The sequence below is a fragment of the Cotesia typhae genome, unplaced genomic scaffold (assembly GCF_013202065.1).
Source record: "Cotesia typhae breed Kobodo isofemale line unplaced genomic scaffold, CoteBio_Ctyphae contig_5, whole genome shotgun sequence".
NCBI classification, from domain to species: Eukaryota; Metazoa; Arthropoda; class Insecta; order Hymenoptera; family Braconidae; genus Cotesia; species Cotesia typhae.
The window spans coordinates 8435937-8449791 of record NW_027423757.1 but is presented as its reverse complement, the minus strand read 5'-3'; the positions used below and the strand labels follow the sequence as shown (position 1 = coordinate 8449791).

Genomic DNA, 13855 nt, shown 5'->3' with positions numbered 1-13855 from the left:
TAAATTTTTATTTCAAAAAGTTCCATTGCAATCATTCGAAATTCATATAATTGTTTTTATTATGTGTCAAGTGCAAGAATAAATGAATAACTACTATATATACGCCATCTTCAGTTATGAAGTTTGCTATGTATAAAAAAAAATCATAACAAACCGAAATGTCAGTGTCATTTGTTGTGTACTAGCAGATGGATGCCGAAAATCATAACAAACCTGAAAATCAATGTCATTGACACCATTGACTTAGTAAATGAATATTTCAACTTCTAAACAGTACTCCGCAATAGTTATCATTCAAAATTTGTTGTTGCTATTCGATGTTTGTGTTAACTCATTTTCCAGTTTTACTCGATCTTATCCAGTAGAACTTTTATCTCTCTACATGTAAGTAATTCTTTTAAAATATTTTTATAAAATAATGATGACATCAAAGTTAGCTGTCATTTGACAATTTTTTAATTTTCTTTAACAAAAAAAATTTTCTTTTAAAAATTGTATTTTTAATTTATTAAAATTTCTACAAGTTTATTTTTTTAATAATTTTTTTTTGCTATAATTTATTTGTTAAAAAAAATTGTGAAATGACAGCTAAATTTAATGATATAAAATAATGAAAAAAAATTTTTAACTAACGTTTATAAATGATAATTAAATCATTTACCTTTATTCATTTTCAGAATTCAGGATTTTTGTTTGATTGTTGCTTTAACATTGTTGTTGGTCAATTTTTTCGCTACGTATATTTTCCAGGTAAAATAATATTCAATTTCACTTTACTCTTAAGGAGCTCAATCAATATTAATTTTTTTTAGACAGGACTTATTCAACTGTTGTACGTCAGATTTCGCACAACTTTAGTACTATGTGTTCTTTACATAATATTGAGTATTATTCTCCACATATGGCATATGACCATTCATTGGAACTACCCTCTAACTCATTATTGGACCAGAGGTTTTCATTGCCTTTATTCAATACACAGAACAGGTAATTTAAATAACTATCACGTTAATTTTACATAATTACCCACCTTTTCACTCAAAAATCACTTGGAATAAATTCACTAAAAATTATTCTATAACAGTTGCAGTAATGTACTATTACTTTTACAAAAGAGCGTCTCTTAGAATTGGTGATCCAAGATTTTACGAAGGCTCATCTTGGATGGAAAAACAACTAAATCTCACTTGAAAAATTACGTACAAAAAAAAAACCAAAGATTAAATATTAGATTAAATTTTTTATAAATTAACGTATGTCATAAAAAATTACTTTATACTTTTGACTTCTGTTTAATCAAATGATTAATTCTGTCTCACATTTTCTATACAAGTAAGTAAATTATCTTAATTTTTAATTCTTTTATTTCTTAAAGTAGGGTCAAAAAACAAAATAATTTTCAGTACAGCCAATATATTTTTAACTTGAAAATTATTTTATATTCTTCAAAACACTGGTTTACTAAATCTAGTTATTAAAAAATATCTTAAATATATTGTATTATAATGGTATTGAATGAATGTGTCGTAATTTTGACATAAGTTAAATTACAGCAAGTATTTAAAGTGTTAAATACTATAGTTTATATTTGTACAATGTTGTATTAATAATTTAATCTTATCATAAAATTAGATAAAGGCGATCATTGAAAACGTAGACTTTAAATTTAAATAGATCTAGTGTGCAAGCAAAAAAATGTATCGATTCATGATTAATCTATGAACTTACCAGTATTTACAAATAAGCATTTTCAAATAGAAAAAAAAAATAAGTAACAATTATAAATCAATTATTGAATAAGATACTCAATCAACTTAGAAAAAAATTTCTCAAGAATACATTTGAGGATATAAAATAAATCAAACACTTGGGCTAACGGTGTGATTGCAATTAAGAAAAATCATCTTATCAACAAGATGAGTTGGTATAGCCGCGCGTTTTAAATTATAAATAATTTGTGCGTCTGGATGAATGCGTGTTGACGGGGCACAACAAACTGGTACACAATTATAATGTGTTGCGAGTTTATAAAGGTATGGACACTTGGCTGATAACTTTGTCCACCACCCAATTGGACATGATCCCAATGGTTCGCCGGATTCACCTTGATACTGTACCATCTCCAATTCTGCTTTATCCGAAATCGTCGTTCGCGTTTTCTTTGAATTAAAATCCTTGAAAAGATTCTCCATGCCTGAAATTATTTAATTGAAATACAATAAATGGAATAAATTATATAAATAATATGACAAACTAATTAAATTTAATTGAGTATTACCAGATAATCTACTCTTTTTATTAGCCGGTTCTTTACTCGCTGATTTTCTCTCATCGACATGAATATATTTTTTTATCGTTTCTTTAATTTCTTTCATTGATTCAGCTTTTTCTTCTTCACTAGCATACGGTAGCTGTTTAAATCTAAAAATAAGTGTTTTAATTACTGATTTATTTATTCCTCATGTGAAATAAAAATTATTAATCTATCTTTTTTACTTACCTTGGATCCAAAGTAGTGGCGATTTGCAACATATTTATTATTTCACCGCTTTCATAGCGATCATTGAGCTTTTGACTAATTTGATATTTAAAACCTCTTACTAGACTACTGTCTGATGGCTTTGTACCCAAATGAACCGACTCAAGTTGCCATAAAATAGGTTTCAAAAGTGAAATCATAGGAATTCTTTCTTCAACTAGTGTCAGTATTATAACTTTTAATGGCTCAAGAGCCATTACAAGATCTTCCATTGTACTCCAATCTTCAGGAGCAAACTTTATGCCCGTCCAATCAAGTTCACCGCCTTCCGATTCACTTTTAGACACCAGCAATGTCTCAATGTAGTTTTTCTTCGCTATTATTTGCTGCAGCATATTGTGTGTTGACGTCCAAATTCCTGGGTAATCCATCGTCAATGTATTTTCCTCAACTTGCTATAAAAAAATATATCACCGTTATAATTTTTATAAATTTAACAAATAAAAATTAATTTTAATGAGCTCATGATTATAAATTTACCTCATAATACGTTTCTTGTTCTTCCAAACTCTCTTTTTCACCACCACCAGTTTTTGCAGTCATAACTCCTACGATTATTCGACAAGCCACCAAGATCTCTTTGACTCTAGGGTGTTCAAAGCATTCTTGAGCACACTCTTGTAACGTATACAGTAAACAGGGTATCAAAATAAACCCTCGACTGGTTAAAGCATTGAGTAAATCTTGAAGTGTCGTCGCAACAACAACAGCAGTTATTTTTTCTTGCGTTAAATTCCACTCGTATAAAAATAATTCAATAAAATTGTCCCACTGACCAGTCCCCCATTCTCTGGGGGCATGTACTGTCGTTAGTACTTTTGTTTCCATCGCAGCTTCTTCTGAATTCTGATAAAACATTGAGATAGTTATAAAATACTCATCATTGCTTGACTTCCATTCTTCTATAGTCAATCCTATGTCTGTCGAAACTTTATTTAAAACATTGACTAAATAATTTTTATATTTATTATACATGTTGGGTATTAATTCCGTCTCAAGTTTGCTTTTACTAGGAATGTCATACGTAGAACCAAGCATAGTCATAAACCTTGAAAATCCAGGTCCCTCTACAAAATTCGGTAATTGCATGTCCATCACAGCTACCTCGGTCATTAAATTATTAATATCCCTGCTTTCCGCGTGCTGTATGTCGCCGTCATCTGAAATAACATAAGACAACTGCTGCTGTTGCTGTTGATCTTTACTAGTAGACGCATTTTTCATTGCTATCCTGAGCGGTGTTTCAAGACTGAGGTCATCTTCTAAACTAGCAAAACTAACATTCGGGTCGGTAACATACTGCAAATTACCATCAATCTGTACAGTACCATCAATGTTAGTTGTATGAATATACGTCGTCGACTTTAACAATTTTTTCTGCGCTCTTCTCTCTTTCATGTTCTGCTGAACGTACTGCTGTTTGGGAGGCCTATTAGCCTCCAATTCCATCAGCTCCGATGAATGTTTATTTTGCAAATGCATACGCAGGTTGCTGGTGTTACGGTTGTAAGCAATTTGCGTACGACATAATATACAGACTATTTTTATTTTAGTCAATATCTCACCTTCTTTAGTTGCTGGAAAACCAAAATATCTCCAATACTGACTTCTCATCGACATTGGTACGACGAGTTTTTTATAAGTGTAAGTATGTTTTTCTTCCATGCTGTAAGCCAACTGTACTTCATTATTTTCCTCTTGTTCGTTGTCAGTTGCTATCACCTCATATGATATTATTGGCTTAACACCGGCCATATTCACGCCAAATTATTTAATTTTATTTTTATTGCCTGAAAAATATAAAAACATATAAATATTCATTGACTAAATATTTTATTTGTTTACTTATTCCATATATGTATGTTTATGTTTATATTTATAATTATTCTACTTTTAAAACAGAGGAAGCAAATAATATGTCAACAAAATGGAGGTGACGCAAATTAAACGTAGAATACTTACTTTGAGAATACTTGTTTTCCTGTATATTGTGTAAATATTTAAAACCAATAATACTTAATAGTTGAAAAACAAAAAAAAATAAAAAACACAAACAAACAAATTTGCCGCTATTTGCAGCCGATATCGGATAATCGACCGTGATCGAACTTTATTATTCAGAGATATATCGAACTTGAATTTCTCGTTTATTATAACTTTAGAGTGTATATAGCGTTGTGTCGTAGCATTAGCCAGTTGGTTATCGACTTTCTCCTTCCTCGAGAAGTGAGAATAATCGATCTGATTCTCCGTGGTATAATTACACACATATATAAACTATACTAACTACATATATTTACTCTTCTTTAAGTAATTCATATTTTCAACTAATAGGAATGATTTGTTTTTAGTAACTATATTTTTGTCACTAAAAAGTTAAACTCCCTTGAATCTTTGTGCGCGGTAAAATTCAAAATTCACTCAGAAAACTGATGCGCATGCGCGATGCATGACAGTGAAAGAGGTTATAATTAAAGAAATTATATCTACTCTCAAGTTGAAATAAATAGCTTATAAAAAATAAATAAATAAGTAAAAAAAATGAATTTTGCAAGTGTTCTTAATAATTTAAAAAAATCAATCAGTCCTCTTTTGAACAAAACGCCAGGAGTCGTAATCCAACAAACCAGGGTAATTATTTTTATTTTATGCACATAAATGTGTTTACATTGACTTTTGTTAATAAAATTACTGATTTTTGAATTATAGAACACATTTGTACTGAAACGACAGTATCAGCTTCCTCATCTTAAAAAAGGGGCTAGAATTAAAGAGTGGAAAAATCGATACTTCATCTATCAACTAGTTGAAAACCGAAATGCTCGAAAGAGAGAACCCATTGATGTTATTCTGAAAACTTTTGTTGAAGGGCTTGGTGTCCGTGGAGATAAGCTGTCCTTGCCTCCGTATTATGCGTACAAGCACTTACTACTTCCCGGCCTGGCAACATACGCTACGCCGGAAAACATTAAAAAGTTTCAAGAAGACATTGGTAGTCTTCAGCAAACGTACTCTTCGCCGTTTGTACCACAAACTATGAGACTTCTCGGTGAATTTTTACTCCAAGTTAACATGTCAGCTGATAATCCTTGGACATTGGCTACTGAACACGTATGGTCTGCTTTTCGTGAGAATACAATTCATATGAGCCGAGACAGTATCACGTTGCCCGAACGACCGATAAACGGTCCGGATCTTGAGATGGAAAATAAAGAATTTTATGTAACTGTCATGATTAATCAAAGGGAAAAGGTTAACGTTAGATGTAGAATTAGATACCGCAGTAATGATCCAAATAAATTGATGCCAGATCCTGATGCTCTTTTCAAAAGATCTGAGCCAATTTACCCCGAATTTAAAGCTGTTTTGGACACAATACCCATTCATTCTCAACTAAAGCAAAAATTACAACAGGATTCTAGTACCCTTAGTACTCATAAGAGAAAATAAATGTATTTATACTTTTGTTAAAATAAAACTTATTTGTAAAATTTCTCAAAATTTTCAATATTGTTTTGTTCTTTAAATTATTATTGTTATATATTTCAAAATAAGACTTGAATGTGTCAGTAAATCGGTTGGTATGTATTGGTACAATCAATAGGTAGCTGCAACTTCATTTGGAACAACTATATATGTGTAAACAAATTTTAATTTTAATTTTATTTTTTTTTAAATGCAAGAAAACTTTGAAGAGGATGTACATTTTGTGTGGGATGATTTTCACAAAGAATTGGCAATGTTTGGGTAAATTCATTTTATATTTTTTTATAAGTTTTTTTTCATTAATTATTTGTGATATTTCAGAGCTCATGAGCAGGAGGATCAAAAAATAAAATACCGAAGACAGAGAAAGAAAATAATAGATAAATCAAAAATTTATTGTCCCCATGCGTATTTAATTTTGAGTTTCTCAGATATTTTGAATTCTAATCAAAAAGTATAAAATTACTGAATTTTACATATTTTAAGACATTTATATGAAATACTAATTATTAAAATTTAATTTCAAGTTAAGATACCGCAGGCATTATCTTCGTAAAGTAAGTCCTAATGAATCAGATGTTATAATTCTCCAAGACATAAAAAATCTTGTTTTGTACTTATTGACAACTCCAGTGAGTCTTCAGTTTATAAATTTTTTTCACCTTCGTATCGTCGATCGTCTACTGCGAGCACTTATAATTTACTTCCAATCGTACACTCAAATATGGGAAGAGAAAATAATAAAAAAGCGAACTGCAGTGATTAAAAAAGCACGCAATCAACTAGCCAAAAGTAGCAGACTGAAAAAAGCTGAGGAAATGAGTGCTCTAAGAAGTATTGTAGCTCAGGAGTACTGCGAACTGTTGGTTGGGTGTGAAGAAAGTGCCAAGTATCACCATATGCTGGCTGGTTCGTCCATTGAGTCTCATGGAGAAAAAGATCTGAGAATTTTTGAAGCGTTTATCCAGGTTGCTCATCGTGTAGTTTGGATTGCGTTGCAGAGAAAATATTACAATTTGATTGGTAATATACTTAAATCAATATCGCTATTTATATTCCAGATTCTTGATCCTATTTTAAAATATTCTATCTAATAATATCCGGCAAAAGTTAAAACTTTACGAGTATTAAATTATTAGACAAAATATTTTTGGAGAGAATCAATAATTGTCTAGTTCTAAAAATATTTATGGATAATTGATTCAATATTAAATTTTGTTTTTAGAAGTTGAACTCCACAGATTGCTGAGAACTGATGCTTACAGTATAGCTGATCGTAAAACTGGATATGAAACCAATAAAGGGATGGATGAAGAAGAAAAATTTATTCTCCATGGATCTAAAATGTTACCACGTAGAAAATTATTAATCAATTCACCATTGTCTTATCAATTACTTAATGAATTCAATGACTATAGACTAGTTTCTTTGGGTAATAATAAAAAATTATTATTGGATAAATATGGCTACTACTAATTATCCTTTGTTAATTATAGGACTGATTAATTCAGAATCAAAAGATCCAAGAATAAACTATTTAAAAAATGCACTCCTTGCTGATGAAGAAAATTTACAGAAATTAAGAATTAAAGTTGGAATTTTAGGACATCAGCGCTCTAACTATGACATTACTTTGGTTCCAATAGATGGTGAAAATGAATTAGATAGAGAGGATTTATGGGAACGACGCAGAAGCTCATTGTCTGATAAACGAAGAAAGAGTCTAGTAATAATAAAAATATTCTGAATACTTATTTATGAATCTCATTGCTTAAATAATTTAATTGGTATAATTTCAAGAGTCTGGAGCAAGAACCATTGGAACTTCCAGACAATGGAGACGACTTAGAACTTTCAGATGTTTACAACTTATCAAAAGTACAAGAGGTGAAAGGAAAGTATGATAAATATCGAGAGGAAGCGAGGAAAAAATGGATAAAACGGGAATTGAATCGTCAGTCTTACTCGTCATACTCAGACGCAATCTCTATTATTACTACTACTGATTAAACGCTTATCATCGTTATTATTTTTTCTTACAAAATGTGTGGGATATATTAACATTATGAAGTAGCTAAAAAAAAAAAAAAACATTATATAATTTACATGAGGAGATCTTATACATGAACTGGCTATTAGGTGAGATAAATACAAAGAGAGCACTAGAAGGCAATGTAAAAAATATGCTTAGTATAATTATTACTGCCTAATTAATTAATTAATTAATCAAATAATAATAATAATAATAATAATAATAATAATAATAATAATAATAATAATAGATTGATAATTATAATAATAATGACAATATTTTACAAGAGCTTACACAAATTGGACATTTACAAAACAGCAATGCTAAACGCCCAAATTACTAATTATTTAGAACTTCGCAAAACTCCTAGGCGAGTTTACTGTTTATTGAACTTATTTGTGTTTGTTGTTTTTTTTTCTTTTTTGGTTTTTATTAAACATCTTAATTTTAAATCACCAAATTTGCTGTTAGCTTTTTGAATCTACAATTTAAATCATTAACTAGCACGATTAAACAGTTGTACTAGCAGATTATTTGTTTGTTTTGCACTTATTTCTTAATAAAAATTCACTTAAATAATTTCACTTATTATGAATGAAATATTTTTTTTTTTGCTTTGTTATTATGTTTAAAGAATACAATCAGTCAACTTTTGTCTATAAACTTATTATTGTTCGTGTAAAATATACCCGATGTCTACTCAGGTGTAAACTACGCAGGTGATGTTTTTACGATTATTTCAATATTTTCAATGCTCTTTCTTTATTATTAGTAACAGTTTGTTCGTATTTATTAATATATTTTTTTTTGCAGATATATTATTTAAATATAATTTTTTTATGAACAATCAAACGCGAAAAAATTCTACCATGAACGACAATAAAAAGTTGTTACCCATTCATTATATTATCATCGTTACGTAACTATAATTTATATGTATTAAATCAGTAAAATTTTGTTTTGTATTTTTTTTTGTTTTCTTTTTTTTTTTTATCGACCAGCAATATTTACAAAGCGACATTCAAACGTACAGACGACAAAATTTCCACTGAAATACCAAAATTTTTCTAATTTAACATTTACAAATCAATTATTTTTTTTTTTACCTTTTTTCTTTTCTTTTTTTAACTTATCATTAAATTATAAATTAATTGACGAAGTTCCTATGTACTCATTATTCAATACAAAATCTCAACGATCTTAACTACTATCATCAGTTAATTCAATCAACTAAATGGTTCAATGACTATTACTGTTATTAATTATTTATATTATACATTATTGGAAAAAAAAAAACATCCAATGACTTTTCTTCGAAACCTTAATAGACTTTTGTCGTAGTTATAAAAGTAATCACAGTGCATTTTTTATTTTGCTTTTTCATTTTAAATTTAAAAGAACAATGTACAATATCGCGAAAATAATAATAATAATCATCATCATCATCAATAATAATAATAAGTGCTGTTTTTATACATCTACGTTGAATATACGAAGCAACTCGCATACTACACGGCAAAAATATTAACCCAGTATATCTTTAAAATAATAAACTTAATTTGTTTACATTTACCAATTAACTCGAAAAACTAATGTTTTTTTTTGTTTGATAGAAACTTTTAACTTAATATCATTTTGTATTTTTTTTATGTTTCATTTGACCTAATAAATCTTAAATTAGTATATTATTACAATTACTTTTTTCGACCGATAAACATTTTTTTTTTTTTTTACTCTAAACAAAAATAAATTGAGGTAAACACTCAGCCAATTGGTTCAACTAGCAAAGTTGTCTAATTTTGACTGATAGAAAATTTTCTTCAGTTCTGTGCGGACGGAGGCTACGATGCAATATCTGACATCAACTGGGCAAGAAGAGCTGGCTCTAAAAGGCCGTGAGTCGGTTCTAAATTTCGTTCTAGGAGACCGTGATTCGATTCTAAGTGTTCGAGATTACGTCCTAAGAGACCGTGTGTTTGTTCCATTCTTTCCAAATTACGCTCTAGCAAAGAACGGGTCTGCTCCATTTGTTCAAGACTTCGCACATCTTTATCAACTTCTTCCAAAGCCCGTTCTAGCTCCTCGGCTTCCTCTTTTGAGGGCTGTTCATATTCACCATTGCGACTTTCTATAAAAAAAAAAAAATTCCAATAACATAAGCATGAAAATAATGATGAATAAATATATTTATGTAAAATAAAATACTTACCTAAGAAAAGCTCATTAAGATCAACAGGTAGAGTATTAAGAACATTATTAAAGTCATGTTCATTTGGATCAAGAGCTGCAAATACTTCTTGGTCTAATTCAACTCTCAAACCTGTATTTAAACCGGGGCCAAGACCCAGCGATCCAAGTCCCAATGATCCAAGATTAAGGTTATTAGTTATTGGATTAGTTGGCATACTTTGCGCCACAATATTCAATGTCTTGTTATTATTACAGATATTATTAACCGGTATGATTGTCGGAGTGATTATTTGACTCGAATGATGATTATCTAAATTAATAGTCTCTTCTTGCTGTTGACAATGTCGTATATTTACATTAGGCTTTATGTCAATAGGTTTTACAGAAGGTGGTCGTTTTCGTTTTTTCGGACGTGATTTACTACTGCTACTGGTATTCTTGGATCTTGGAATGCTACTAGTTGGTGATGTTGGTTTTTTACGTGATTTTTTTGGTTTGGATTCCTGAGCTTTGCGATTATAGTTATCACGTTTACGTGCGTGCTCTGGGCACAATGGTAACTCGTGGGCTACATCAAATACAGGCACACAGCACTGAGTATTGTCGCTAAACTTGGCAGTACAATGTTCAAACAACAGTTGATCACCATTAAGCATTATGTGACGAGAACAATGACGTGTGCTGGGTAGCGACATATACTGACAGCCTTCAGCTAGACAGCGACTACCAACGAGGAGATGATCTGTATTGTCTTTTTTGTGGATACTTGGAGATGTCAAGTGTCCTTTCAACTGCCGTGAATTCCTACACGCTGCTTCCAGTAGCCGTCGAGTTCTCTTATAAAGAAGCGTTTCAGACTCTTTGCCATCTTTGTGAAGTTGAATTAAACGCCGACGTAACTGTGATCTCAGGAGAGTCAATCTGGTGGCTCTTGGAACGTTACTTGTATCACCGGAAAACCAGTGGCGCTGATAAACTCCTAGTTCATCGCTACTGCTATCGCTGTCGGGAATTTCATCGCCAGCGCGTGGGTAGTAGAGAAGAGTGTGATCTCTACTCAATCTTCTCACTGGTTCTCTGCTAGGATCCTCCTTGACTCGTGACCCATGACCGATTCTAAGTTCAACACTCCTCAAGTTGCTATTATCTCCGACTAATCTCGCATTATCCAAAACAGATGCAACGTTTTCACTAGAGCTAGCATTGTTTTCAGCTTTGATTCTTTTTCTTGAACACTTTCCTTTAGAACCGTTACTCTTACCTCCACTCATTCGAGAATTCTTGATGGACTCGGCATTGTTATGTTTACCCGCACCGTGAAATGGCTCTGGTTCACTGAATATATAAGGATCGATGTCTTGACGTGGGTCTGTTTTCAACAGAGCTTTCAGACGATCCGAAAATTTCAATTTATTGTCCATCTCAAAAGTCTCCTCGGCCGGGATCTTCATCGATGACAGGTTTGACTCCCAACTGTTCCACCTGCATTCTCAAAGTCTTACAAATCAACTTTTAACAAAACACCATTCTACTACAGTCATACTTATTACCAGGATTCCCATTATTTACTTATTTTACTTAATTATTTATAAAAAAAATTATATAATAATTTTAATTATAACAAATTTTGTATATGAACCCTAATAACTTGTATTAAAATTTCTATTTACAGTCATTTACAATTATTTTATTAAATAATTATTCATCAGTATTAAAAAACGTATAAATCAATATGATATACTCGTTTATAGATTGAATTACTTAATTAATAGTTCAATAAATAATGAAACACAATCTATCTGGGCAATCAAGGCAATCAGCATGACTGAATATTATTAAATCAAGGAAAATAGTAATCCTTGCCTTGTGTATCCATTCATTATTAAAACCAAATAACCACAAAATCAAATTTTCATAATAAACTAATTAAATAATTTTATCTGAATCAGATACACGTGACGTAGTGAACATTGGTTTATTTATTTATCACTCCAAGTTGACAAACACCAGCCAGATATAAATCAGCGTTGTGGTTATGTTTGATCGACATCCAACCTCTAAAATAGTATCAATTCAAGCATGTTTCATATCAAAATATTTAACTAAATAATGTCACTTTTAAACGACGAGTTATATTTACGGAATTTAAATAAATCAATAAGAGTATCAATGCATTTTACTATTTAAATCACTTAATTACATATCATCTATTTTTCTGAACCCTAAAAGCACCAAGCACAGAGGTTGGGTTAATTGTTATTTTTTTTCAGCTTCGTTTTTTATTTTTATTTTGACGTACCACTAAATATTGTTAATAATGTCCAAATAAATAATAAATATGTGTTACTGTAATTTTGATAAATATTATTGTCCTACTATTGTATCGGATCACATTTAAATCCGTTAATAAATTATTGATAATAATATTAAAAAGACATGTCAGTTGCTTATAGCAGAAGATGGCGGCTGCTACACACAACAATATATACTATATACGCCAAATACAACTTCATATAATTGCAATGCATGCGCTTCTATACATACACACCTATAGTTATGTTACAGTCTTCTATTTACACATATATGTAATTCGTGTACATATATATCGGATTAAAGTTGTATATCACGAACCGATGAACCATTTGAGGCGAGAAAAATTGAATGATCACGCAAGTTACGGCATTAATTTACAGTTATTATTATTAATAAAAACAATCATAAAAATTATTATTATTATTAATATTGCAATAAATAATTATTGTTGTTATTATTATTATTAATTATTATTATTATTATTTGCAGTCTTGGAGTGTTTATATTATTGCTCACACGATTATTTGAGTTAATTTATAAAATTTTATGAGGATGAACAGTCAAAAAAAAATTTAATTATTACATGAGGTTAAAACACGTCTTGCCCAAGACACTTCCTTTGACGTATTTGATTCCCACGCTTGAATCAACTCCCACGAAATACCTGGAGCTCAACAATCTTGCTTCAATTTATATATTATATGTGATTATTTTTCAAATAACTATACACTATTATCTAACTAACATTTCCAGGTCTTGATATATTATTTAAACCACTTAGATCTTTTTATGAATTACGTACACTAAGCATTTATGATTCGTCAGAAAATTTACGTACCACTTTTATCATGAAGAATGATTCATATATTTGTTAAAAAATGTATATCATTTTCAGCATCACGTGTAATTATTATTATCATCACTAATAATTATTTTATTGTTGATTGATGTTAGCTTGTTATTGTGTGTTATTTATTATTGAATGAACTATTTTCCCGCTCTTTTAAATTTAATTTAAAAAAATCTTTTTAATTTCATTAATTATTTATTTGATTATTTTTTGATGGCCAATAAAATATTACGTATAATTACTGTAAATAAATAAAAATTGGATTAATATTTTAAGTACAAATAATTAATAAAATTGCAATATTTTGTTGGATATTTATATAAATAAATAAATCAACAGAATAATAATAATTTAATTTTTTTACCTAACTAGTATTGTCGAGGATATATTTCAACAGATATTTTTAAAAAGTTATTAATAAAATTGTAAATATTTATGTAATTTG

At 29.8% G+C, this 13855-nt stretch overlaps 5 protein-coding genes across 7 annotated transcripts; 3 read left to right on the top strand and 2 right to left on the bottom strand.

Moving 5' to 3' along the window:
- Positions 1-5: 5 nt before the first annotated feature.
- Positions 6-1828, top strand: LOC141530776 (transmembrane protein 138). The gene is made up of 4 exons (XM_074248093.1): positions 6-384; positions 678-750; positions 813-987; positions 1085-1828. Exons 1-4 carry the CDS (start codon positions 251-253, stop codon positions 1189-1191), a joined length of 489 nt encoding a protein of 162 aa, XP_074104194.1. The 5' UTR covers positions 6-250; the 3' UTR covers positions 1192-1828.
- LOC141530754 (E3 SUMO-protein ligase ZBED1) lies at positions 1415-4773 on the bottom strand. 2 transcript variants are annotated; one of them, XM_074248052.1, is made up of 5 exons: positions 4502-4773; positions 3020-4329; positions 2501-2934; positions 2279-2421; positions 1415-2194 (listed from the first exon to the last, which is right to left on the bottom strand). In XM_074248052.1, exons 2-5 carry the CDS (start codon positions 4292-4294, stop codon positions 1860-1862), a joined length of 2187 nt encoding a protein of 728 aa, XP_074104153.1. In that variant the 5' UTR covers positions 4295-4329; positions 4502-4773; the 3' UTR covers positions 1415-1859. The 2 variants fall into 2 exon arrangements, with proteins under 2 accessions (XP_074104153.1, XP_074104155.1); XM_074248054.1 differs by lacking the exon at positions 4502-4773 and adding an exon at positions 4431-4477.
- Positions 4774-4966: 193 nt separating this feature from the next.
- Positions 4967-6047, top strand: Mrpl9 (mitochondrial ribosomal protein L9). The gene is made up of 2 exons (XM_074248083.1): positions 4967-5170; positions 5249-6047. Exons 1-2 carry the CDS (start codon positions 5081-5083, stop codon positions 5987-5989), a joined length of 831 nt encoding a protein of 276 aa, XP_074104184.1. The 5' UTR covers positions 4967-5080; the 3' UTR covers positions 5990-6047.
- Positions 6048-6200: 153 nt separating this feature from the next.
- On the top strand, positions 6201-8494 carry LOC141530764 (protein phosphatase 1 regulatory subunit 36). The gene is made up of 6 exons (XM_074248074.1): positions 6201-6286; positions 6347-6479; positions 6553-7048; positions 7251-7457; positions 7522-7751; positions 7826-8494. Exons 1-6 carry the CDS (start codon positions 6216-6218, stop codon positions 8033-8035), a joined length of 1347 nt encoding a protein of 448 aa, XP_074104175.1. The 5' UTR covers positions 6201-6215; the 3' UTR covers positions 8036-8494.
- On the bottom strand, positions 8263-13644 carry L(3)l1231 (zf-C3Hc3H domain-containing lethal (3) L1231). 2 transcript variants are annotated; one of them, XM_074248069.1, is made up of 3 exons: positions 12111-13644; positions 10267-11729; positions 8263-10185 (listed from the first exon to the last, which is right to left on the bottom strand). In XM_074248069.1, exons 1-3 carry the CDS (start codon positions 12125-12127, stop codon positions 9899-9901), a joined length of 1767 nt encoding a protein of 588 aa, XP_074104170.1. In that variant the 5' UTR covers positions 12128-13644; the 3' UTR covers positions 8263-9898. The 2 variants fall into 2 exon arrangements, with proteins under 2 accessions (XP_074104170.1, XP_074104171.1); XM_074248070.1 differs by having other exon boundaries at positions 10267-11720.
- Positions 13645-13855: the final 211 nt, after the last annotated feature.